Genomic DNA, 26,668 nt, shown 5'->3' with positions numbered 1-26,668 from the left:
GGGTGATTTCTTCTCCATTTATTAGCTTTTCCACTCATGATCCCGAATGTTTCATACTTTGAGTTATACTATATTACTTTCCTTTTGCCCAAGGCATGTGCATTTTTAATGTTCTGAGTCACTTATGCGAAGGCAGGGAGCCCAGTTCTCAACCCTAGCGCGCCAAGGGAAGGTGTTCCCGGGATGGTAGTTCAGCCCCAGGAAGAGCCTAGCAGCTCCATACTGCCTTTCCACGCCTCCAGCCCCACCTCCCGGCTTCCCCATGGCCCCGCCCACCTCAGAACGGAAGTGGGCGCGCCACGGGGCGGAAGTGCAAGGCTGAGGCGGGTCATTTTGAGCGGTCAGCCCCTCCCGCTCCGTTGCTGCCCCACCCCTCCGGCCCAGACCGGAAATGAAGTCAGAGAGGGAAACCCGGGCTGGGAGATTCGGCCCCGAAGGCAGCGCCGGGTGGAGGTGGCTGCGGCAGCCGGTGAGGGGCAGGGTTGTCTGCGAGGGCCGGGCCAGGGCCCAGGGTTGCGGCGGGGCGGCCCTGGGCGCTGCGGGGCTGCGGCGAGAGCACGGGGGCGGTGGGGCCTTGCTGCCGAGGGTGCGTCTCTCCCCCGCCCGGCGCTGAGGGTCGGGCGGCCTTCGCGCTCAGTCCCCTCCGCCCTCTCCCTTCCGGCTCTCTTGGGCCCGCGACAGCGCGAGCGCTCATTTGGTACCCGAGCGGTGTTCGTCCTAGCCCTGGGGGCGGGCTGGGCATGGTCCGGAGTCCCCCGAAACTGGCTTTTCCCACCTCAGTGGCCGTGCTGTGACACCCCTCCCCGCCCCGATCGCAGAGGGAACCGGGTCATCAGGACAGGGTGTTAGCCAGTTTCTTCCCTAGACCGCTGACCCCCGGTCTCGGCTGACTGCACATGGGAAGCTGCTCCTTGGCTGCCCCCCTCCCGTCACTCTGACCCCACGACTGGCTCTGTGGCTTGCTGCCCACCAGCGTCCTGTGCTTGACAGCGACTGTCTTAGTCTGGACCTGGTCGTCTAGGGTGACACTTGGAGCTCTGGGGCCAGGGTTCCTCTGTCACGGTTGAGACAGTAAAGGATGCTGCGCCAGCATTGTCATCCCACTTTAAAGTTTGTGGTTCTGCCCTAGTTTTTAAAGGTGTAGTTTTTCATTAGGAAAGAAGAACTGCTGTTCCCGTTGTTTATCTGTTTTAGTCCAAACCCCAGTCCTGGCGTCTTAACCTACCTTTTACTGCTTAAAAGGAAGTGGTCTTTTTATGTGTATAGCTTTTGGTACTTTGAATTTTGTTTGGATGGTAGTCTTGGAACTAGGCGTCCCCGTTGCTCCCACAGATGTGACACATAAGTCAGAAGACGTTTCTTGCCTTTGTATTTGTTGACATAGGAACTCTGGGAATAGGTTTTTAGAGAGCCTTTAGTGTAAACTGTGTGACCTGAAATACGGTCTGAGAGTGGTGGCTCAGAACTTTAAGCTCTAATTATGGTCTAGAGGTCCTTTGGGCTTAACAAAGGCTGTGGAGAAAGTGCTAATTTAGTATATATTTAGTTAGGTGTTGTATAGATGATGTTAGATATTTATTTTGAAAATGAAATTTTGAAAATTGCTGATATTCTCACTCCTTTAAAGGGTTTTGTTTTGATGAGAATGAGTAGAAAAATAGGAAAAATTGGGAAGCAATTAGCCAGAAATCTTAGAGACTCCACCCCACCCCTGCCATTTCAGTTTCATTTATGTCCTGTTTTTTGTGTGATGGGCACTAAAACATGTAATCGGGGTGATCAGGATTAGGAGTCTAGAAGTTCCTATTAGCAAAATCAGTGTCAGTGTCATATTCTACAACATTCTTCAGTAACTTGTAGGTGGCAGTTGGTTAACCAATGTGGACTCTTTTTTCTGTTCTGACAGATTCTTGGACATACTGCAGACTCTTCCTTATAGGTGTCACTGTGCTTGCTCTTTTCCCTGCCACAAGCGCTTTTGGCAGGGGTCCCAGACCACAGAGCAGCCTTCATCCATTCTCAATACCCTCTTGTGACTGGATCCTATCATGTGTTCCCCTAGCCGCCATGGTGCTGAAGGTGTATGATTTTCTATTCTTGTCTGATGAGACATTTTCTAATCTTTTTGGAGCTCATCATCTGATAATTGAGGAACAAGTTTAACTGGAGGAAAGGGGAAGTTCCATTCTGCATTTGTTTGCTTGTTTTTGCTAATATCCAATTGTCATCTGTTGAGCTGTTGTACATGTTGACTTCAAGTATTTAACAAGGGCCAAACACCTATTTTTAGTGGCTTGGTGGTATGTGGATGGCAGGAACAGAGTGTTAAGTCCAGCTAGATGAAAAGTGCCTTATTTTCTATAGACAGGCAAGGTGCCATGGTGCCATTATGTGCTTTATAAAATTACTGGAAAACAACAGGTCCTATTCAGGCTTCTTTTTTTTGGGCAGATGTGGCCTCATGGATGAGCTGGTACATGACTTAGCCTCAGCCTTGGAGCAGACATCTGAGCAGAATAAACTTGGTGAGCTGTGGGAGGAGATGGCCCTGAGCCCTCGGCAGCAGAGGCGGCAGCTTCGGAAGCGCCGTGGTCGGAAGCGCAGGTCTGACTTTACTCACCTGGCTGAGCATGCCTGCTGCTTCAGTGAGGCCTCTGAGTCAAGTCTGGATGAGGCCACCAAGGACTGTCGAGAAGTGGCTCCGGTCACCAATTTCAGTGACTCTGATGACACAATGGTGGCCAAACGGCACCCAGCTCTCAATGCTATCATTAAGAGTAAGCAACATTCTTGGCATGAATCAGACTCCTTTACTGAAAATGCACCTTGTCGACCACTCAGACGCCGGCGTAAGGTGAAGAGAGTGACATCAGAGGTGGCTGCCAGCCTTCAGCAGAAGCTGAAGGTGTCAGACTGGAGCTATGAGAGAGGCTGCAGGTTCAAGTCTGCTAAGAAGCAACGTTTGTCCCGCTGGAAGGAGAATACTCCTTGGACCTCAACAGGCCATGGGCTGTGTGAATCAGCAGAAAGGACTTTCTTAAGCAAAACAGGAAGGAAAGAAAGAATGGAGTGTGAAGCAGATGACCAGAAACAGGGCTCTGATGAGAACATGTCAGAATGGTGAGATCTCCTTCCCTGAAGCTAAGGTTTTCCTGGTTAATGTTACTCAAAGTGCAAACCCAGTTTCTGGATGAGTTCCAATCTCTTTCACACCAGCTGCTCCAGTGTTGCCTTTGTAGACTTCCTGTAGCAGTTAGTAGTTGGTCTCTGGTTTGTGCAGTGCCATTCATGAATGTGTTTCCCTATGTAAAGAAGGCTGTGTGCAACAGAAATAATTTGATTCTAAAAATAATTTCAAAGATGTACATCAAATGATAATCAAGATTTTTTTAGAAAACAGTTTTCTGCTGTTTATGCCATACAATTCGTATAAAGATTTTGTTCTTTAGAATCAACATATCAGCAGACTGGTGGTTACATGTGTGAAAGAGAAAGCTTGCAGGTGTCAGGCACATGCAGTTTGTAAATAAATGCAGCCTACATGTGCCTTTTAAGAATTCTGCCAGGCGTGGTGGTGCATACCTTTAATCCTAGCACTTGGGAGGCAGAGGCAGGTGGATCTCTGTGAGTTTGAGGCCAGCCTGGTCTATATAGCGAGTTCCAGGTCAGCTGGGGCTACAGGGAGACCCTGTCTCAAAAAGAAAAAAAAAAAGCTGACTTTAGATACTTTGGGGTTATAATTCTGTCCTCTGCTAGTTATAATTTGACTGTATTAAATGCAGTTCTTTTTTGGTTTTTTGAAACAGGGTTTCACTATGTAGCCCTGGCTGATTTGGAACTGTGTAGGCCAAGCTGGCCTCAGAATTACAGATTCACCTGTCTCTGCCTCCTAAGGATTAAAGGCCTGCCCTTGAGTACATTTTTTAATTTCTAATTTTTTTGTATGTGTCGTGTACATGTATATGTGTGTATGCGGGTACACCTGTGTGCATGTGCGTATAGAGGTCCAAGGTGGATGTTGGATATCTTCTATTGCTGTCCACCCATTTTAGGGGGACAGCCTGTCACTGAACCTGGAGCTTACCAATTGGCTTGATTGCTGGTGGCAAGCTCTGGGTGTCTACCTATGTTCCCCTACTCATCTTCAAGCTTGCATAGCAAGCACTTGCCCACTGAGCCATCACCTCAACCCCTTGAGTGCATTTCTTTTTTCCCCTCTTTTTTTCTTTAATATTTATTTTGTGTGTGTGTGCGTGTGTGTGTGTGTGTGTGTGTGTGTATACACACTTGCATGTGGAGATCACAGGATAATTGTCGATTCTCTCTACCACGTGGGTTTGAGGTATCAAACTCAAGTTGTTAAGCTTGGCAGCAGGCACCTTTATCCACTGAGCCATCTCACCTGCTCTCTTTGAGTGCATGTCTGTGGCAGACATTCAGATTGTATGTACACATGGTAGACTTTGAAACGGTGCCAAGCCCCTTTAGTCTTATACCACATAAGATCAAGGACTCTGATGGTTATATACTTAAAATGTCAATGTAGTTTTGATAATTTATTTTTCTCTATCATCCTAAAAACATTGATACTTGTCAGCTTGTTACTTTAATATTGCTAGTATTAATCTGTGAAGTCTGTTTCTCAATGAGGATGCTGTTGGTGTTTGGAACATTTCTTTACGGTACATTGCAGGGTGTTTACAGCTCTGCCATAGTCCTACCCTTCTTTATATCCGCTCAGACGCCTCAATCATGGCCCTTAGGTGGGTTAAGCACTCCAGGTTTTTAAAGCACTGTGTTTGCAGGCACTATGCTACATGCCTGATGGGTCCCTTGTTAAATGCTCACGAGTGTACAGTATCACAGAACCTCATTATTTGTACTTTTAGAAGAGGGAACTAGGTTTAGAGTTTAGATAATAAGCCAGGGTCATCCAGTGTCTAAACTGAGCATCAAACCTGATTTCCAAGCTCATAATTCACCAGTTTTGCTGCCTGTTGCTTTTGCTTTTTCTCTGACCCTTTTCTACTTTGTCTTAACTTTTACAGCTGTAGAATAACCTCTCTGAGGATGTTGCTTCTTAAGTTTTTCTGAAAACCAAAGCCATAAATCTTAGATTCTAGGGTGTGAGGTGATGTCAGTAACAGGACAAGCTGTGTAGGTATGTGTGCTTCCACTGTATCTGGACGGCTTTAATTCACCTTTCAGACTAATTGCTATTTTGTCGTCCGTTCAACTCTGTTGAGGTAGGCTTACAATTTGACTCAATGAGTTTCTTCTCAGTCTTAAGGCCTATTTATCTAATTTATATATGTATTTTTTTATTATAAAGGTACTTTCTCCTCATAATCATCCCAGTTTTCATCAAATAAGAATTGATCAACTTGTAGCCTTTTTTTTGATATTGAAACCTGTTGAGGCATTCAAATTAGCTTTAATATGATCATACACATCTTGCATTCTTATAATTAAGAATGGAGGATTGTAAATAGCCTTTTGAAATGTTAGCTTGTGTCTTTTTCTGCCCTAGAATTTCCTGTGAAACTGTGAAGTAATCGTCTGTGTCAGAGACTGTTAACTCTGTCTTCCCTAAGACCCAGCTCTTATTGCCGAGCCTGTGGTCTAGCAGTGTGATGCTCTAGTCTTTCTGTTCCTTCCTGCCCCAGGTTGTCAGGTTATATGTTCTAGTTATCTGAGAGCCTGGAGAAATTGAAGTAGACAGGAGTTCTTGGAAATTCTTGCTCTTTTCAAATTGAGGAGACCTGCCTCTCCCCTGTGGACTCTCTCTGCCCCAAACTTCAGAATCTTGCAGCAGTAGGGATGCCAGACCCCTTGTTGCTATGAAGGAATAATGGATGATGTGGCTGTGTGACTGTAGTCTTGTGTCAGCCCTGGCTGGGGAGGAGACATTCTAAAAAAAGACCCTTGTAGGACCTGGGGAGATGATTTAGTGGTTAAGAGCACTTGCTGCTCCTCCAGAGGACCTGAGTTCAATTCCCAACACCCACACAGTGGCTCACAGTTGCCTGTAATTCCAGTTCCAAAGGGAGCCCATGTTCTCTTCTGGTGTCTGTGTCACACACACACACACACACACACACACACGCACACGCACACGCGCACACACACCCACACCACATACATAAATAAAAACTTAAAAACTAAATCTTCCTTTAAAAAAGAGAGACCCTTGTGTCCTCACTGCTGGCTATCAGACTATTGAAACAGTGGATCCCTAAGAACTGTAATTTCCCCAGGAATCCGTGCTATGGGAAGAGGAAGGCTGAAGTGCTGGTGCCCGCAGAGCAGGGATTTGTTTCCTGTTAAGAGATTTCACACAGTTCTGACAGCCTGTCTCACAGTGAAATTAACATGTACATATTCCTGGGCTTTTATCTCATCTTTCCTATAAAATTATAGCATTGCTGCAGGAAAGTAGTAGAGAAAATAGTTTTCTTTCCCTGATTTTGATCAATCTGTAAGTCCATTTTCCTTTATCAATTTCTGTTTCTAATTTCTTTTAGAATACAGGGAAACTAAGTGGTTAGTTTTTGAACCTTAGTGCCTGTAATAGTAGCAGACATGGGATGAGAAGAAAATCTTTAAAATCTCATTAAATTGCTAGGCATGGTGGCATATTCTTGTCATTGTAGCATTTGTTAGGTAGAGGTAGGAGAATGGGGAGTTCAAGGCCAGTCTCAGCTACAAAATGAGTTGAGGCTAGGCTGGGTCACATGAGCTCCAGTTTTAAAAATTAAATAAATAAATTCTAATTCTTTAGGAGTGCTAAATCACCCCTTGATTTGACTCTTGTTTATATGTAGTTACAAACAGAAATGCTTTTGTATTTTTCCCCCTAAATACATTCTGTGGAGAAAGAGAGATGGTTCTTAATTTTCTGACATCAGATTATGTCCAGTCTTTCCTCAATAGAAAAGTGTAGCTAAAATCTTTTAATTTTCAGGCTGCCCTCAATTATTATTACTGTTGTTGTTATTTGGGATATCCTTTTTTTATTTTAAATTTTATTTATTTTTATTTTATGTGTATGCGTGTATTGCCTGCATGTAGGTAAGTGCACCTGTGTAATGCAATGCCTGCAGAGGTCAGAAGAGGCTGTCGGATCCCCTGGGACTGGCGTTACGGACAGTTGTTAGCTGCCATGTGGGTGCTGGGATTCGAACCCGGGTCTTCTGCAAGAACAGTCAGTGTTCTGAACCACTGAGCCTGGGATAGTCTTTTTAAAAAAAAAATTTTATTATTTTTATTTTTGTGTATGAGTGTTTTGTCTGCACGTATGTAAGTGCACCTGTGTCATGCAGTACTCATAGAGTTCAGAAGAGGGCATTGGATTTCTCTGGAACTGGAGCTATGGATAGTTATTAGCTGCCATGTGGGTGCTAGGAATCAGGCCCAGGTTCTCTGTAAGAGCAGCCAGTTCTCTTAACCACTGAGCCATCTTTCCAGCCCCTGGGATAGCATCTTTATGTAGCTCAGGATGGCCTTAAGTCCTCCTGCCTCAGCTTTCTGAATCCTGGGATTAAAGTACGTGGCCTAGCTTTTTTGTTTTATCATGGTCTTAGGGATTGAACTCAGAGCCTTGGTCATACTGGGCAGGTACTTCGCCACTGAGCCTCAGCCCCAGCCCTGCCCTCCGTTACTAAGCATACTTTATAAACAGGGCTAACATTAGACTGTAAATAGAGAATAGTTTATGATTTGTATGTTCCCCATTGGTGAGTTAATTATGTCAAAATTGCCCTACCCCTTGCATTAAAAGAAATACTTTCAGGAATCCCTGATGATATTCTTTAATTTAATAAGGCTGCTTGGGTGTGCCATGGTTTATTGACATAGAGATCAAAGTGCTCAACTGTACTTTTTATCAGTCATGTTGCTTTTTATCAGCCTTATAAAATTTCTAATCTTGATTCACCTTGTAAGATTACTAAGATAGGAAGCTGATCATTAACCTTGGCTTAGCCTAGTCTATGGGTAGAGTGTTTTAAGAACGCATGTATTAAGTGTTTTAGATTTGGAAATGGATGTCTTAATTGGCTTTACTTCTAGTTACTTTTATTAACGTTGTGCTTACAACATGGATTAATTTTAAGCTTTGCCACTATTTCTGCTTTTCTTTCTCTGTCTTCCTTTAGTTGCATTCCATCCAAGAATTCTGAAGAATCTGAAGTTGGTGTGCTATGATAGCTTTATTTATGCCTGCATAAAGATCAGATTTTTTTTCTGTATATGTATGTTAATGAATATTATAAATTTTCACAACTCCTATAAATATTACTTTCTATGATCTCTAATCAGATTTTCTGTATAGCACCTACTAATTAGGTGACCTTACCTGATTTCACTGTTCTTCATTAACATATCATTTGTTCCTCTTGAATATAGCTTCTTTTATAAGCAGATTGGTTGGGTGATGGCCTGAAGTCACATTCAGGAATCTTCCTAAGGTGATGTATTAGAGGCCTATCTCAGGAAAGAAAATATTCCTTTCTCTTAGAAGGCAGGTGACAGAGACAGAGTGCTAAACCTGCCCCCGCCTTCCCTGGCCCAAGCTGACCTTCTGCAGCCCCTTGGAGCCTCTTGTTTTCTTATTTTTATAGAAAATCAATATCCCTTCTGACAGAAACAATAGCTCAGAAGCAAGAATAAATGGGAGAAAGCTGAGATCTCTGTCCATCACCTCTCACTTGAACTCCCCCAAACTCTTTAATTATGAGTGTGCTTTGCTCCAGGTGTTTGTGACAGTGAAATTGCTAAATGAGGACCATTTTAACCAAAGATTGGGTGATCAATAACACTCTATAGCAGTAGCTTGTTGGATCAATAGCATTCATTATTTCATGGTTAAGGTAAGTAGTCTCCTTTGCAAGTGGAGGTCATTAATCAGGGGTTACTGCAGCAGTGGAAAAGATGTTACGTAGTAGGTTGGGATGTTCTGTTTCTCCTTTCTGTAAATAGAGATGCTGACCAAGTGTATATTTACCAACTCTACAATTGGTAATATTCATCTGAAGGTACTAAATAGCTAGTGTAGACTGCTTATATAGACTTAGTCAGAGTTCTGCTAGGATAGCCTTAGGAATGACCAAAAAGACCTCGGGAGGAAGATGTGATTGAAGATTATTCTCTGAAAAAGTCTCCTTCTTGGTTCCAGGGGAAGGAACAGGGACTCAGAAAGTACAGAGCTAATGTTGCCTCATACATATATAACATTCTAAAATTAGAACTCTAAAAATGAAGTGACTTATTTCACTAGATCCTGCGTTCTAGGTCACTGTAGGGCTTAGGGATTCTAGCTTGGGCTTGATGATGGCTTACTGTAATCATAGAGTTGAGAAAAATGAACTGAAACACTTTAAGGACCCTTGACACATGAGGGCCTATGCTTCTTAGAGTCACAGCCACCTACTGTTGTGACTTTGTATTTTAAAAGGCATCTGATAAACAGCTTCAACTGCTTATTAGAATACTTAGGAAAAATGAAACATTGGGGCCAGTGAGATGGCTCAGTGGGTAAAGTTGCTTGCTGCTGAGCCTGATGATCTGAGTTCAATCCTTGAGATCCACATGGTAAAAAGAAAGAACCAGTGCCCACAAGTTGTGCTCTGACCTCTACACATGCACTGTAGTACCTTCCTCCAAAATAAACCCACCCCCAAATGTAATAAAAAACCCAAAACAACAATAACACAACAAATAATATATTTGCACATTCACATTGCCACAAACCAGGACTTAAGAGTTGGCCTGTCACCATGATTTCCTCATGCTATTGGCTGAATAACTGCAGAATACAGTTGTACTCACTTTGCCCTGAAGGTGCAAAGCCCTGTGTCCATTCTTCCTGGGCAGCCCTGGGTACAGAAATACTAATATGACTAGTTACTTTCTAGGCAGACTGTCGTTTCATCCTTGACTTCTCAATCTATCTTTCAGTTTCTGGTTGAAGGCTATGACTCAGAATATCCTTGGGTAGGGAAGTCTTTATGTATTCCTGGGACATTTAGTCTCTAACAATTAAGTTTAGTCTTATCATGGCCAGAGTAGGAAAAAAAAGCTCTTCTTGTGGTGCATTCTGGAGATTTTAGTGTTTCATATACCTCTGTTTATTAACAAGTTCCTGAGGTTCAGGTAAGAATCAGATAGTGAGGATAGGGAGACATCCAGTCTCAGTCTACAGATCTGTGTGAAATAAAAGCCCACCAGTATCCCTTGGAATTATGCCAGGGACTCTGCATGCTCTTAAGAGCTACTCATGTTTGTGATGAAAGAGGCTATCTATGTATACCTTCTATGTTGACAAATAGAAACAAGTGGCCTTTGGATAACTCTGGAAGCAACAGCAAGAACTGACAAATAGGATTGCATGAAATTAAAAACTGTACAGCAAAGGAAGTAATTACTGGAGTGAAGAGAGCAGGATGGGAGCAAATCTGCTAGCTATTCTTTCTGCTTAATATCCAGAATCTATAGAGAACTCAGAAAATTAAACACCAAAATAAATAATCCAGTTAATAAATGGGAAAATTATTTGAGAAGACAGGTCTCAAAAGAAGTACGAAACCCCAATAAATATGAAAAGTGTCTAGCATACTTAGCCATCAGGCAACTGCAAATCAGAACTATATTTCGTTCAGTTCACTTCGTTCAGTTTCACTCCAGTTAGCATAAATGATAATTGTCATAAAAAAAATCAAACAACAAGCCGGGCCTGATGGCACAGGTCTTTAATCCTAGCACTTGGGAGGCAGAGGCAGGTGGGTCTCTGTGCGTTTGAGGCCATTCTGGTCTACATAGTGAGTTCCAGGCCAGCTGGGGCTATTGGGAGACCCTGTCTCAAAAAGACAAAAAAAAAAAGAAAAAGAAATTAAACAACAGCAAATGCTGGCAAGGATGGGAGTTGGAATGTGAATTAATGCAGCCACTGGGGAAATCAGTATGGAGGGTTCTAAGAAAACGAATGGGTCCAGCTCTGCCTTCCTGGTTTTTATACCTGAAGGAATTCATGCCAGCATACAACAGAGATCCTTGCATGTCTGGGTTAAAAAAATAAGTAAGTAAATAAAGACTTGAATGCAGGGGCTGAAGAGATGGCTCAGTGGTTAAGAACACTGGCTGTTCTTGCAGAAGACCTGGGTTCGAATCCCAGCACCCACATGGCAGCTAACAACTGCCTGTAACTCCAGTCCCCGGGGATCCGACCTCCCGGGGGATCCAACAGCCTCTTCTGTCCTCCGTCGGCATTGCACGACACAGGTGCCCTTACCTTCGTGCGGGCAATACACTCATGCACATAAAACAAAAATAATAAATAAAATGTATAAAAAAAAGACTTGAATGCAGTGGGGGGACTAGCAGGAGAGAGAGGACAGGAGAAGGGAATAGGAGGGGCAATAGGAGTGGAATACGTGGTACATATATGTGAGAATGCTTTTATGAAGCTGTTTTGCACAGTGAATATACGACTAAAATATATAGAACATGAAATTAAAGGAGTTAAACTCTGTTCAATTTCATTTCTCTAAAAAAATAGGAATATTACAAATAAATTGTTAGGACAAGTTCATTAAAAAAAGAAAGGGGGAAAAAGACTTGGACAGAATCTGCAGAATAAGAAAAAGGGAAACATTGTTTTAAAAATTCAGAGGAAGAACAAACCTTTGAAGAAGATGGCCAGTGGGAACCAGAAGAATATTTTAGAAAATATTCATTAGGGTACAAAAAAGGTATAATTATTTTGAAATAGGAAACAGAACTAAAATGTGACTGTCCAATATTTGGGAGGAAAAATTACCAGGAAATTTAAGAGGTAATAACAACATGAAGGATAGAGTATAGAAAACAGAATTGGTGGTATGGAAAACTTTGGAAGTCTTCCCAGAATACATATGGAGTAGATGAGAGAGACAATCAGGTCTGAGATTAAGAGCCTGTCTGTAAGCACATTTTCACAAGGAAGAAGCCAAAGTATTGGAGAAGAAGAACGATGATCAACTATGTTATTTGAGGAGTCTCTTGGACTTTCCTACCAACACCTTGAAGGGAGATTTCATGTGTCTCCAGTCCACTGTTTTGTTTGTTTGTTTGTTTGTTATATATTTTTTTTTTTTTTTAAAGACAGGGTCTCCTTATAGCTCCAGCTGATCTGGAACTTGCTGTGTAGACCAGGCTGGCCTTAATCTCACAGAGAGCCACCTGCCTCTGCCTCCCAAGTACTAGGATTAAAGGTGTGTGTTACCACACTTGGCCTTGGCAATAATTTTGTATTCTGCTTTATCAGCTTGGGTGGATCAGGTATAAAGACAGATCTTTGTTTTGTAGGGAAGCTCATCTTTATTTTAGAATTGAATGTATACCACAGACACTTTGAGGCAGCTGATATGAGATGAACAAAGAGAGTAAAAAAGGTTAAGGACTGCCCTTGGGTCTGCCAGTTGGGAAGCAACAAGCCAGAATTTGGATTAAGCTCCCTCCCTGGTCTCATTCCCTTCTAAGTTTCTACTATACTGTGCTATAGTGCCATGTGCCCTTGGGCTAGTGACCTTTCCCCATGGATCAAGCTTCTCTCCTTAATACCGTCTCTGCTCTGGATTCTGCTTTTTTTAAAAAAAAAAATTTTTTTTATTGAGCTTTTGTACATTTCATACAACAGTTCTTAATCAAATCTAGATCCCCTCCCCCATCCATGATACCCCACATTCCCTCCCCACTGGACCTCTTGCATTCTACCATACATGCTAAGTCCTATCCAGTCAAGCATTTGTACCAGATGTCCTTTGGTGCAAATTCATCCACTGGAGTCTAGTAAGCCCATCTAGAGATCTTAAGGAAGGTTTACCCTTCCTCACCCAAGAGTAATCTGTCTCCAACAATTCCCAGGCTAGGACTGGCCTGCCGCCCATTTCTGCTCTGGGCCTTTGTCTGATTGAGTCAGCATAGGCCTTGTGCTCCATGACACCATTGCCTCATGCTCACATGAGCAAGCTTCCAGTGGCCTGAAAGCCTCTGTTTCCCTATGTTCAAGAACCAACCCTGCTTCTTAATCTTTCTGCCCCTCTTCTGCAGTGCCCCCTGAGCAGTGGTTGAAGACATATCTTAAAAGGGATAAAAATACCACTGGTATCTATCATAGTACTGAATGTGAAGGGCTGTATTTGCTGTCACAATTTTGAGTAGAAAAGCATTGCTCTCTCCCCCCTATTCATGCAGTATAAAAAGATTCATGTGGAAAGGCAATAGACATTCTCAGAAATGTAGGTATCTTAAAAAATAAACTCTGGAAAGACTTAGTCCACCTAAATAAAGGTGAATCGCTATTAGCTCTATGAACAGGTACCTTTGTGGTGAAAGGACGGTGGACCTCTCTGAGCTCAGCTGCCTGTTTAGATACAATGCAGCAAAATGCACCAGATTGGCCTAGTCCCCTGATGATCATGGGAACTGGCTGTTGCCATATCCAGGGCACCATTAGAAAGGAATTGAAAGGAGCTCATTATCTGTTTTCCTCACAGGTCTAATTTTGCAATTGAAAGGAGAGGTATCTGAGTGACCTTGTGTTCAAGTGTGTGGACTTCCAGATTCAGAACTCTGATGACATGTGGTTGCAAAGGTTCCACCTCTATGCAGAAAAAGATGGGAAGCAGGAAGAGCAGAGATGTCTTTGGGCATGGATGTAGGAGTGACAGTTTTCTGTTCTTCTGAATTCTGAAATATTAAAATTTTTTTTGTTAAATGAATTATTTAATGGGAGAATTAAGCTAATTTTTAGAATAACCATAAGAGACATAAATTTCATTTTGTGTAGTTTTAAATTATAAAAATTAGCTCAGCGTGGTGGCATATGCCTTTAATACCAGCACTCAGGAGGCAGATGCAGGTGGATCTCTGTGAGATTGAGGCCAGCCTGGTCTATGTAGCACAATCCAACAGGCCAGCAGGGGTGATAGGGAGATCCTGTCTCAAAACAAAACAAAAAACCCCAAAAAGCAAATTATTAAAAAAATAGATATGAGATACTTCTTATTAAGCTACTCGGTTAATTTTAAATGGAGAGAAACAAACTCATATGGTAACTTTGTAGTACCATCTTTTAAAAAAATTATTTAGTATTTTTATTTTATGTATATGAATGTATTGCCTGTATGTAAATGCATCTGTGTTGTGCAATGCCCATGGAGGCCAGAAGAGGGCGTTGGATTCCCCTGGAACTGGTGTTATGGATGATTGTTAGTGGGTGCTGAGAATTAAACCTGGGTCCTCTGCAAGAGCAGCCAGTGCTCTTAACCACTTAGCCATTTCTCTAGCCCTGTTGTACTACCAGCTTTGTGTGTGTGTGTTTTGTATGCATGTGTACATGTGTGTGTTTTTTATCCATGTGTACATGTGTGTGCACAAATGTGCATACCTGTGTGCCGAGGCCAGAGAAAGACATTAGATGTCTTTCTCTATCACTGTTCTCCTCAGTCCCTTGAAACAGAGTCTCTCATCTGACTTGGAATTTAATGTTTGTTAACCAGGCTGACTGGTCAGCAAGTCCCAGTAATCTGTCTCCCTCTTCACCCTATATGTTATAACTGAAAAATCTTTCCAAGGATGTGGGAGTGTAGCTCCGTGGTGAGGCTTTGGGTTCTATCCCCAGTACAGGGGGAAAAAAAATCTAGGCATTGCTAAATGACCCTGAGAGGGATGCAGAATTGCCTTCAGCTGAGAACCACTGCTGATGGTTTCTGGTTCTGAGATTGGGTTTCTAGTCCATTGATTCAGATTTAAATAAGCACGAGTTTCAAATTGAGAAAACATAATAAAACCAAACCATTGATTTATCTTGTAAAATAAATGAACTAGTTTTAAAACTGAGACCTTGTTTTGAAATGATAACCTTTAATTCTCCCTAAAAGGGCACACAGTTCATTTTCAGAATTCGGAAAGGAGTATTTCAGAGATGAAAGCATCTTCAGGTCACTACCAAGTTTTATAATGCTGGGCTAACAGCAGTTGTCCTGGAATTGTTTCAGTGGCCGAGGGGTATCAGTAGTGCTTTATTAGGCTTGCTTGCTATGATGATGTTTATGTGGAAGTGAATACTGCACCTAATCATCTGGTCCACTGAGAGAGCCTCCAATTACAAGAGGCTCTAGTGGGAAGGAAGGATGAATGTGTGATAAAACAAAGCAAAATATTACTTGTGGAGTGCAAGTGATGGAGTATGGGTGGTAACCACCTTTCAGCTTTCTTGTGTTGAAATACTGGTGGGAGGATTAATCTTTAGACCTGCTTCCTTTACAGTTAACATTTCTGTTATTTCATTCATATGTTGTTCAGCATTTTTCTAGTAATACGATAGTAATTAGATAATACAATTGGTGGTCCAAATTCCTGGCTCTGATTTTGTGTCTTGTTTAAAATGATCATGCTGCTCAATAAAGTATGGAAACATTTTTGAGTGGAAGGCATTGTAGAGAAGTATAGGCCAGTGAGATGGCTCAGAAAGTAAAGGCATTGCTGCTAAGTCTGATGACCTGATTCACTGATACCCTGGATGACACACGGTGAAAGGAGAGAACCTATGATCCTGTGAGAGGCTCGGTAGTAAGGGCACTTGCTGCTCAGCCTGATGACCTGAGTTCAATCTCTGGGACTCACATGGTGGAAGGCGAGAACTGACGCCCACAGGTTGTCTTTTGACCTCCACATGTATGCTGTAGCATGTGTCTGGGGACTCATAAACATAAAATAAGGGGAAAAAAAAGAGACGTGTGAAGTGCACTGATCTCCTGTGAACTACTTTTTAACTGTCTATGAACTTTTTCGAGACGTTTTCTAACTATTGAAATGGGATGATTTTCCTGGAATTGTAAGTTTAATTCTAGGCTTGCACCACCCCTATTAACTGTAGAATATTTGTCGTGGGAAAGCACTCTCCTTAATTCTTCATACTCCCCTTTCATTGTCTCAACTAATAGTATTTATCAAATGCATCGTTTCAATTGCAGTAGAAATGTTTCTTGTTAGTTTTGGTGCTGGTTATGGCAGTCCCTGGTTTGGTAACTGCTTAGTACTTAGTGAAGCCATGGGTGAAATGGGGGGGTGTTTGGGGGATTCCTCTTCATTTTTCAGTTAAACTTTACTCTTCCAATTTAGGATTGGATTTTTCTTTTTCTTTTTGGATAATATGCAAATTATCTGTAAGGATAATGTTATCCTCTAAAACATTTTAGAAATAGTGTAGGAAGAGTTTTGCATGTGAACTGTTTTAAGGTTAGAATCTCAACCATTATGAGAACAGAGAATACAGGACAACCCCTGAGGCAGAAACATAGGGCATCAAGGCTGCTAGGAGTTACTACCACTTTAAGGGGATTGCATTATCAGCTATCTTTGTGGGATAGGTTCTGTCTTCCTGACTAAGCTTTCAAGGACCACAAATTGGATGGATACTAGAGGTAGGATCAGATTTTTTTCTTAACAAAAAGGGGGAACAGAACTTTTTTCCTTACCTAGTAAAAAGACTCTTGACAAAATTATAAACAAATTTGAAGGTTTGGGAATGGAAAAAACAGGGAGACTAGAGCCTGAAGCTGGGATCCACTCATAACACTAAGGCTCTGGGCATTTGTTTCTAAATGTAGAGTTTCATGTAGCTCAGGCTGGCCTCGAAACTTGTTATATAACCAAGGATGACCTTGAATTTCTGATCTTCCTACCTCTACCTAGTGCTGAGGGTTGAACCCAGAATTTCATGCATAAGTCAAACACTGTGCCAACTGAGTTCCAGGTCTAGCACTTTATGAACTTACTTTCAATAGAATACTAAATTGAGGTAACTAAGTTAACATTTTACAGTTGATTAGATTATTGTTAAATCCTGCTTTTAAAAAATCAGCTGGACATGGTGCATGCCTTTAATCTCAGCACTCAAGGCTGAGGCAGGCAGATCTCTGTGAGATTGTGGCCAGCCTGGTCTACATAGTTCCAGGCAGGCTGGTGCTGTGGAAGACCCTGCCTAAAGTAAATAAATAAATAATAAATAAATGGAAGACCCTGTCTAAAATAAATAAATGAACAAACAAACACCCCCCCCCCCAACAACAAGATAATCTGTGAGCAAGAAATGAGTGAGGAGGCTACAGGACTGGAACCCTTTGGCCCCTAACTTAGAAAAGGAATATTTGCTCCTAGTTTCTCAATAAGAAAGTACTATATTCTTGCAAGTTGCCTCTTCATTGTTATATGCAAATATGCTGTGAAGCTTCGACTTTTTCCTTCTTTTAGCAAATTGTGCTAATTTTTTCCATGTGATTACATTTTCACACTGTAGACTACTGTGAGAGAATAAGTAGAATAAGAGAGGCCATCAGATAATGCACTCATTTCCACATTGGCAGAATGATGATACTTGTATGTAGTAAGTGCTCTGTAGGCATAATATTTAAAAATTTTCATTTATTTATTATTTTTATTTTATGTGTTTGAGTGTATTGCCTGCATATGTGTAAGTGCATCCATGTCCAAGAAGGTCAGAAGAGGGTGTCAGATCCCTGGAACTGGAGTTACAGATAGTTGTTAGCTGCCGTGGGGGTGCTGGGAATCAAACCTGGGTCCTCTGCAAGAGCAGCCAATGCTCTTAACCACTGAGCCACCTCTCCAGCCCCTCCAGGCATGATTTTGGTCTTTTTTGAGACAGGGTCTCCCTGTAGCCCCAGCTGACCTGGAACTCGCCCTGTAGACCAGGCTGGCCTTGAACTCACAGAGATCTGCCTGCCTCTGCCTCCCAAGTGCTGGTATTAAAGGCATGTGCCACCACGCCCAGCCAGTCATGATTTTTTAATGAAGAAAATACCTACCTCCCCTGATCATAGTCTCAAAGTCCTGAGGCTAGTTATAGGACCTTATTGTCATTACTAATTACATATAGGAAACTTTAGAGAAGTTCAGTCTAACTTCTTTGAAGAACATTGTCCTGAAATGCTGTTGACATAGCAGTAGAAAATGTCTTTCTTGATCCAACAGGTACTGTCTGTAACTGCCCCTTTTTATTTAGCCTATAAGGAGATTCTATATGAAAAAAGATCAAAGAGGCATCGTGTACTGTTTGTTTACTGGTGTTTCGAAAGGAACATCAAGAGAATTGACAGACTTTTTTTTCCTTTAAGTATTTTATTTTTATTTTATGTGTATGAATGTATTGTCTGCATGTGTGTAAGTGTACCCATGTTGTGCAGTGCTTGAGGAAGTCAGAAGAGGGGGTTGCATCCCCTTTAACTGGAGTTAACAGTTGTTAGCTGCCATGTGGGTGCTGGAAATCAAACCCGGGTCCTCTGCAAGAGCAGCCAGTGTTGTTAACTGTTGAGCTATCTCTCTAGCCCTGAGAATTTTGATAGACTTTTTTTTTGGTCTTTTTGAAACAGGGTCTCCCTGTGGCCCCAGCTGTCCTGGAACTCACTATGTAGACCAGGCTGGCCTTGAACTCACAGAGATCCACCTGCCTCTGCGTCCCAAGTGCTGGGACTACAGGCGTGTACCACCACGCCCGGCTTGATAGACTTTTTAAAAAATAAAACAACTTTTTTTTTTTTAACAGTCAAACAAGGGATCTGTAGTCATTGCAGAGTAGAACTTGTAGTACAGAGGTCTACAAACTTTCTTATGGTGAGCCAGGTAGCAAGTGTGAGCACCCTGCACCTGTACATTCTCTGCTACAACTACTAACATTTGCAGCAGAGTGCAAAAGAAGCCACGGATGACAGATACATGAATAAGCATGCTGTGTTCCAATAGAACATGGCTTATACGCACTAAAACTTGATTTTCTGTAGCTTTCTCGTAGCAGAAAATACTCAATTTCAAATTTTTTTCTAGCAACTTAAAACTGTAAAGACAATTCTTCGTAACTCATAGGTTTAAAAAAAGGTGATAATCGTTGTTTGATATCTGACTCTCAGGAGTGATAGTCACACATAACGTATATAATATGATGTGGAATAGATCTGACCCATGACCTAGGGTGCTTTATGTCTCTCTCTTAATATCAAGAGAACTACAGAAGAAAATAAAATACTGTTTAATCCTTAGGGTGAGAAGAGAATAATAAAATAGTAGTTTGAGATACTTTACAGTAAAACATGATGAAGTTAGACCACTAGGGTTCCTCACATTTGCTAAAACTGCCCAAACCCCAACCACTGCAGTTAGCGGTTCCTTAAATTTAGAAGGAGGAAGAAGGTGCACTTGGCAGGATGTCTTCTGGGAAGCACTGCAGAGTCTTTGAAGATTCTAGTGGTGTAGTTTTGTGAAACAACCTGGGAGAATCTTCCCATTTATAAGTACACCAAGTAAAATGAAAGCACCTCTGTAGAAATGTACTGAGCTTTTATAGGCACTTGCTGTGACAGCATCTTGCCTCTGCTTTTCTTTTTTTTTTTTAAAATAATTTATTGAGATTTTCATACATTCATATAAGGTGCTTTGATCAAATCCACACCCACTCCCTCCGCTCTGAGTCCTTCCATATCTCCCCATCACTTTTTTCTGATAACTTCATGTGCACTTTCTTCTTCTTCTTTTTTTTTCAGTGGGGCTTTTTGCTACTCTAACATTCACTCCTCTGAAGAGGTAACCCTAAAATCTTTTAAGGATTAGATAAGAGCTTCCAAATACTTTCAACATTTTTGGCCTTTGGAACGGAGTATGTTGCTAAGAGGCCCAAGGCCATTTTGACTTTTAGCCAAGAAACTGGCTACTTTTCTTTGGGGTCTTTTTACCCTAACTGTCTAGCCAATTCCTACCTCCTAGTCTTATCACACCATCTTCTTAAGAGGTTATCCAGCTTGTGGATAGGAAATTGGGACACAGACTGCTTTGGCTTCTTCCATGCTGAACAGGGATGCAGGGTGAGGCAGTTGGGGTACCCCTTTAGTGGGTCTCTCCAAAAGACTCCCAGATTACATAACTCTTATCTGTAGGGGGAAAAGAAAGTCCATGACGGGTGAATAGGAGATGTGAAGGAGAAGTAAAGGCAAGAGTAATTAGCATTACAAGTTTTAGACAGGGAACTAGAAAAAAGTCAGAACAGGGCAAATTTCAGATGTTCACATGAGAGTCCATTGGAATTTCTTGACGAGAGTTTCTAAAAGCATCCCTCTATTGGGGTCCTCCACATTTTTCTTTTATCTGCCAAGGTTGGACTCAAGAGTAATGGATTCAGGATTTACTTTCAGGCACTTTGATAACTGTCGGAGTGGTTGGAATCAGTGTCAGTCCCTCTCAAAGGCTTCTAGCTAGGGGGAGAAAACAAACTTAGCCATCATTTTAGAACAATAGCGAGTTGACTCTCTTAGCTACAGGTGGACACTACAGTACTGCAGATCAAGATTTGAAGTCTTATATCTGAACAGCACTTTCTGATTAGGAACAAAATCATCAATGAGAAATAATTGTCTAAATAACTTTTTGTATGGATTTAAGCCTAATGTCTGGGAAGTGTAATCCTTCGAGTTCTTAAGGAAATATTTTGATCTTATACTTTCCTTTGGGGTGTTTAGGATGATACAGTTGGCCCAAATAGACCAATTTACTTTTTCACTTAATGAGGATCGAGGATCTGTTCCTCAGGGGTCACATGGGCTTGGGAGGAGCCCCCTGGCTCCTTTCTTTTACCAGTTACATCTATGTAAAGATAAGTCAAAGGTCCTGCTTGACAATTGTGGGCTTCACTTGGAAGCATGGAGGAAATGTTTCCTCTGAGTTGACCCTCCTCTTTGTAGACTGAACACTGGTTCAAGTCCATCTGGTGGGGTCTTCATGGCCTCTCTGAACATGAGGACAGGTGACTCACCACAGTTATAGTACATTTTGAGAGATGTTCCATAGTCTCCTGGAACTTAGTCAACCTGGGAGGGCAAGGTTGCCTCTTTTTTCAAGGATAAGTTTAAGTGAGGAACATAGTATGAGTAATTTAACCATCATTTTGAAGATTTAGCTTTAGCAAGATAGTTGGAAATGTTACAAAACAAAATATTGACAGATTTTTGTCTTTTCTCTTGTGTGAAGAAGTTTATGTGATAGTTTCATAGGTACACATGAATGTGTGTTCAGGCCAGAGGACAACCTCAAGTGTTATCAGCCCCTGTCCAACTTATTTTGAGATAGGATCTCATTAGCCTGGAGACTTCTCCTACCTGGAGTGGGTCTGGCTGGCTAGTGAACTGCAGGGATCCTCCTGTCTCTGCTTCCCTAATGTTGGAATTTACAAGTATGCACTACTACATTTGGCTTTTTTACACAAGTTCTGGGGATTGAATTCAGATTCTCATGCTTGCTTGGCAAGCACTTTATCTACTGAGCCATCTTCCAACCCCTATTTTCAGAGTCTTGTTTAAATATTCTATTATTTTTATTTTATGTGTGTGAGTGCATTGCCTGCAAAGTGTGCCCGTGTTGTACATTGCCCACAAAGGCCAGAAGAGTTTGTTGGATCCCTTGGAACTGGAGTTATAGATAGTTGTTAGCCACCATGTGGGTGCTGGGAACTGAACCTGCCTGGGTCCTCTGCAAGAACAGCCAGTGCTCTTAACAACTGAGCCATCTCTCCAGCCCCCTATTTTCAGTTTTGATTTAGGAATGGGGACTGGGATTTTGTCCCTTCTGCAGCATAGTGAAAATGCCCTTTCTTTCTTTGGCTTCTAACTTCTAGAGCAGGTGAAAAAAAATTTAGCTTGGAAGAAAATATTCCCACTCAAGGAAAGAGCTAATATTATAAGGATAGAGAATTTTTTTCTTACTCAAATAATCAAGTTTGATGAATATTAGTTAGAAGAAAACAACACAAGAAACAGAGACAAAAGTTTTATTTAATTGAGTCCATATGGAGTATGTTTCTATATTTTATTTTATTTTTTATTTTTTGGTCTTTTTGAGAGAGGGCCTCCCTGTAGCCCTAGCTGCCCTGGAACGTACAATGTAGATCAGGCTGGCCTCAGATCTCACAGAGATCCACCTGCCTCTGTCTCCTGAGTGCTAGAATTAAAGGTACATGCTACCATGCCTGGCTCTGTATTTCAGTTTTTAATGTTAATTCTTTTTTTTTTTCCAGAATGATTTTTATATATCGGTTTCATATTAAGAAGGGCATTAACTTTGCTGGATTAATTTTTTTTTTGTTCATGAATTTTTATTTGCTGCTTTAAAAGTGGGATGGAGTCAGGGATGGTGGCACACGCCTTTAATCCCAGTGCTTGGGAGGCAGAGGCAGGCAGATCTCTCTGAGTTTGAGGCCAGCATGGTCTACATAGCAAGTTCCAGGCCAGCTGGGACTACAGGGAGACCCTGCTCAAATAGACCAAAGGATAAAATAAAATAATAAAATAAAAGTGGCATGGAAACTTAAATATTAGCTGACTTAGAGTTATTTTAGCTTCATTTGAAATTAATTTCAGTATTTAAATATGCAATTGTTTGATAAGTTTCAGTTTAATATGCGCAGTGAGATACAAGTTACTTGTATGAGCTTTGATAATATAATATCTATAATCCTCATCCAACAGTGACTTTAGATATTTTGAAAATAGTTTAAAAAATAAGTACAAGTTTTAGCCTTTTATTTTTTGAGGGGCAGTTGGATAAACTTTACCTATGTCTTGGGTGTGAAATTTACATATCAGATTGGCTAATGGGCTGAAGTGCAGTTAGAGAAACTCAGGAAATTCTGTTTGGAAAATCAGGAGTGTACAGTGGTTTTGACTGGAGTTGTTGAGTTCTCTTGTGTCTTGTTCTCTTTTCAGTGAAACCAGCAGTGTGTGTAGCAGCAGCGACACGGGGCTCTTTACCAATGATGAAGGACGGCAAGGTAATCTTGATCTCAGCTTTGGGACTTGGGTTCAGTCATTGATTCCAGTGATGATGGAGTGACTCACTGAGAATTTCGTGGTGGTTTGTTGCAGCACCCAAACTTTAAGGCATGCGAGAGTCACTTGAGGAACTGTAAAAATGGCAGACTCCTGAGCTGCTAGAAATCAAATAGATTTGGTGTTGGTCTCTAGAATCTGCAGTTTTCACATGCCCCTGAAGGGGTTCTTATGTTGTAGCTTGAATTTTGAGAATCATTCATTCAGGGGTCAGAGTGTCAAGACTGGGGCTTGGGAAGTTCCTTTTAATTACAACCAATGAATATTCTCATACATTATTCTTCTTTTGGACGAATATTCTTATTTTTACCAAAGGAGAATTTTACCTCATTTTTGAAGTTTAAACTTTTGAAGATTAGTTTTGGAGCCCTGTGAATAAATCTGTGTATATAGTATTTTGGATGAATATACACAAATTGTCTTAAAAATTCTCAAGTATCCCACTTAAATGTGTAGTGTGTCGTGTCCCCCGCACACGCCCAAAGAATCCTGAGTGATAGCCTTTGTACTCTTTGTGGTTTTTGTTTGTTTGTTTGGTGCTCTTGTTCTTTGTACCAGTTGGATTTTGTTTTTTAAATTTCCTTCTGTGTTATATAGTTGTTTAGTGTATTTTCCATTGAAGCTTTCCAAAGCAAGAAATTATTTATAACTAGTACTTCACGACTTACCCTCTTCCTTATTTCCTTATATTCTCTTGCAAGGAGCTCCTACATCAGGTTGTGAAGCCAGAGTGGAGACTGATCTGGTTGATCTCACAAGATCGCATTTAGTTAAGCAAGTCCTTTTTTCTATTACTGGATCATGAGTGAATTGTAAGAACCACTAAATCCCATTCTAGACTTATTGATTGTCAGAAAACATGATCTAATGAAATTGCAGTGCATGTCCTAAGAGATGCTTCTGTATAAGGTGAGATTGAACATGTTGAAGTACAGAGAAACTAGCCTTGTTCAACAGTGCCTTGTTCATCTATGTACCTGACTGGTGAGATGTATTTAGAGTAGTGCTTCTCAGAACGTGGTCTTCAGACAGCTTAGCTTCATGAAGGAACTCATTAGTTTTTGGTGCAAACCAGAACCAGACACTTTGGGGGACAGGGCCCAGGAGTCTGTGTGTCGTGTGTCATGTGTCTTCCTTCTCATCTACCTCCCAGTTTTAGCAAGCCCTTCTTGTGCTTGTGATGCAGGCTGAAGCTTGAGAATCACTGTTTGAGATGAAACATTGAGTAATTTCTTTGGTGCTTGGCTATAATATCTGTTGCTATTTGCAGAATGCAGATTTCATTGGCTCCTGAGGAAATACCCACATTAATTTTATAATTATTTTGAGGTTTTAGTGACTTTGTGTGTTTGGCATCTGAGCAGCCTCTCTGGGATCCAGTATGTGTTAGAGATTGAATGCACCAGGAACACTAGATGCTTTGGTAATAATTTCCTTCATTCTTGCAATTTTGAAAGGAAATAAGGTAGCAAACATGAAGTTGCCTCTTTCTTACTTAACTTGTTGACAGGAATAAATTCTAGTAGAAACTGCAGTAGTGTTGTAGCTAATAAGAAGTTTGAACCAGGAATCTGGATAATATGGGTTAGCTGTGGCCTTGGGCAAATGGTGTAGCTGCTTGAAGAGCCTTAGGGAATTACCTTGCTTGTTTCTGTGGTTACTTATTTTTTTCTGGTAGCTTGGATTTCTGGTGTCAAAATTATTTTCTGTCCCATAAATGAGATAACAAGACAAAAACAAAGTGTGGACATGTATTCTTTATTAATCTATTATGACAAAATGTGAATATAGTTAAAAATCCTCCAGCAATAACAGTTCGTTTTGAATTGAGGACTATTTATGACGTTGAACCTGAAGTTCATCTATACCGTGGATAATGGGAAGGAAGGCAGTTAATATTTTGTGGAAAAGAACTTGGACTTTGTTAATCAGGCTCTGAGTTTAAATTCTGGCTTTATTTGTTAACTGAGCACTGACTTCTCTGGACGTTAGTTGCCTCATTATAAGTTGGAGTTAGTGTGTGGGACTTGGAAGAGATAACATATTTATAGATTTTCAACATGAATCCTGAAAGGTTGTAAGGATTAGGTAATAGTCTTACCAGTTTTCACTATTAAAATGGTCTAGTCTAAAACAGTGTGATATTCATGTGAAACTACTTTACTGCCTCAGTTTTCATCTTAGTGTGTATCAAGAAGAACTAGAAAATTTTTTTGGTACTTTGGTTCATTTGAAAATATCACAGCCGTAGCATTAAGAAACCATCCTGGACCCACCGCAGGCCTCTCTCCAGGGTATGTCCATCGCGCCCTCCGCGCCTTGGCTTCCCCAGCCCCATTCACCCTTCCATCTCCTCCGCCATTCTCTCCTCCGAGTTTGGGCCCGGCCCCATTCCTTGTCTTGGGGCCCCAGACACCTGGGGAACCAATACTGCTTCCTGATCCTTTTCATCCAGACCAACGTAGTGCCTTCTCTGGGCCCCAGGAACACTGCTTCTGGGCCTGGCCCCACCCTCACCTCCCTCTGCTTCCCTGGGCCTCTACCACCTGCCAGCCTCTTTCTGGGACATGGGAGCTGACCTTCCCTTTTCCTGATTCTTTGCATCCAGATCAACCCAGCTCCTCAGTGCAGTCCCCAGGAGTCCTTGGGGCCTCTTTCTGCCCCATCTGCCTTTGCATCTCTGGGTGGCACGGCCACCAGCTGCCCTAGACCAGTATCTTTTCTGGGCCAGGCTCCCAAGCCGCTGCTCCCAGGCCAGCCAACCCCCAAATTCCTGAGGGCAGCATCTTTCCTGGAGGGATCCAGTCCTTGGGAGAAAGCCTGAGAGCATCTGAGCCTCATCTCACTTAGGCCTCTGGGAACTCCTGAAGAATAAAGCAACTAGGCCACTCCAGTATAAAATCAAAAGACAGAACCTGAAGCTTAGACCAACCATCTTTTCATGCCTAACAAGTAAACCACAAAGGCACATAAAGCTTACAAAAAGAATCAGACCTAAACTTGAAGGCTTGAGTCTCACACAAGAATCAGAAACTACAAAATAAATTCATGTCAAATCACAGAGAAAAAATAATAACATGAAAAACCAAAATAACATATGCCCACGAAATACCAATAGTCCTCTAGAGGACTACGATGAGAACTGCCTAGAAATAATGCAGGACATGGAGCTCAAAAGAACAGTTACAAACATGATAAAAGAATTCAGTGAATTTAAAGAACACACAAACAAAGAAATCAAAGAACCGAAGGAAGATAGGGATAAACTTCTGAATGAATTCAGAAAAGAGCTAGAAATACTGAAGACTACTCAGGATGAAATGAAGAAGGAAGAGAAATACTCAGTAAGCCAATTAGAAACGACAGTAGAAAGTCTCAACAATAGGATGAATGAAATGGAAAACAGAATATCAAGACTGGAAGATAAAGTGGATGAACTAGACCACTCAAACAAAGATTATGAAAAATTTAAGCAATCAGAAGAATGGAATGTGCAGGAATTGTGTGGCACCATAAAAAGACCAAACTTGCGAATCATAGGCATACAGGAAGGAGAAGAATCCTAAGATAATGGCATGGACCAGATCTTCAACAGAATCGTGGAAGAAAATTTCCCAAAATTAAAGAAAGACATGCCCATACAAGAGATGGCACGTCATATTAAAAACATTAAACGTACAAAACAAAGAGACAATACTGAAAGCTGCAAAAGAGGAACAACAAGTCAAAAGGAAAACCCATTAGGA

The 26,668-nt window shown here is 41.5% G+C and overlaps 1 protein-coding gene across 3 annotated transcripts in view; it reads left to right on the top strand.

Moving 5' to 3' along the window:
• The first annotated feature begins 364 nt into the window (after positions 1 to 364).
• The window catches only part of Gpatch2l (G-patch domain containing 2 like), a 69,913-nt gene continuing 43,609 nt past the window's right edge, over positions 365 to 26,668 (top strand). For all 3 annotated transcript variants that reach the window (XM_017799928.2, XM_017799925.2, XM_008840226.3), the window contains exons 1-3: positions 365 to 469; positions 2,452 to 3,120; positions 22,800 to 22,864. In XM_017799928.2, the coding sequence (XP_017655417.1) occupies positions 2,462 to 3,120; positions 22,800 to 22,864 (724 nt within the window). In that variant the 5' untranslated portion in view covers positions 365 to 469; positions 2,452 to 2,461. The remainder of the gene's footprint in view (positions 470 to 2,451; positions 3,121 to 22,799; positions 22,865 to 26,668) is intronic.

The sequence above is a fragment of the Nannospalax galili genome, unplaced genomic scaffold (genome assembly GCF_000622305.1).
Source record: "Nannospalax galili isolate Female #2095 unplaced genomic scaffold, S.galili_v1.0 scaffold330, whole genome shotgun sequence".
In the NCBI taxonomy this organism is placed as follows: Eukaryota; Metazoa; Chordata; class Mammalia; order Rodentia; family Spalacidae; genus Nannospalax; species Nannospalax galili.
The sequence above is the reverse complement of the archived record's forward strand: the minus strand, read 5'-3'. Positions and strand labels throughout refer to the sequence as shown.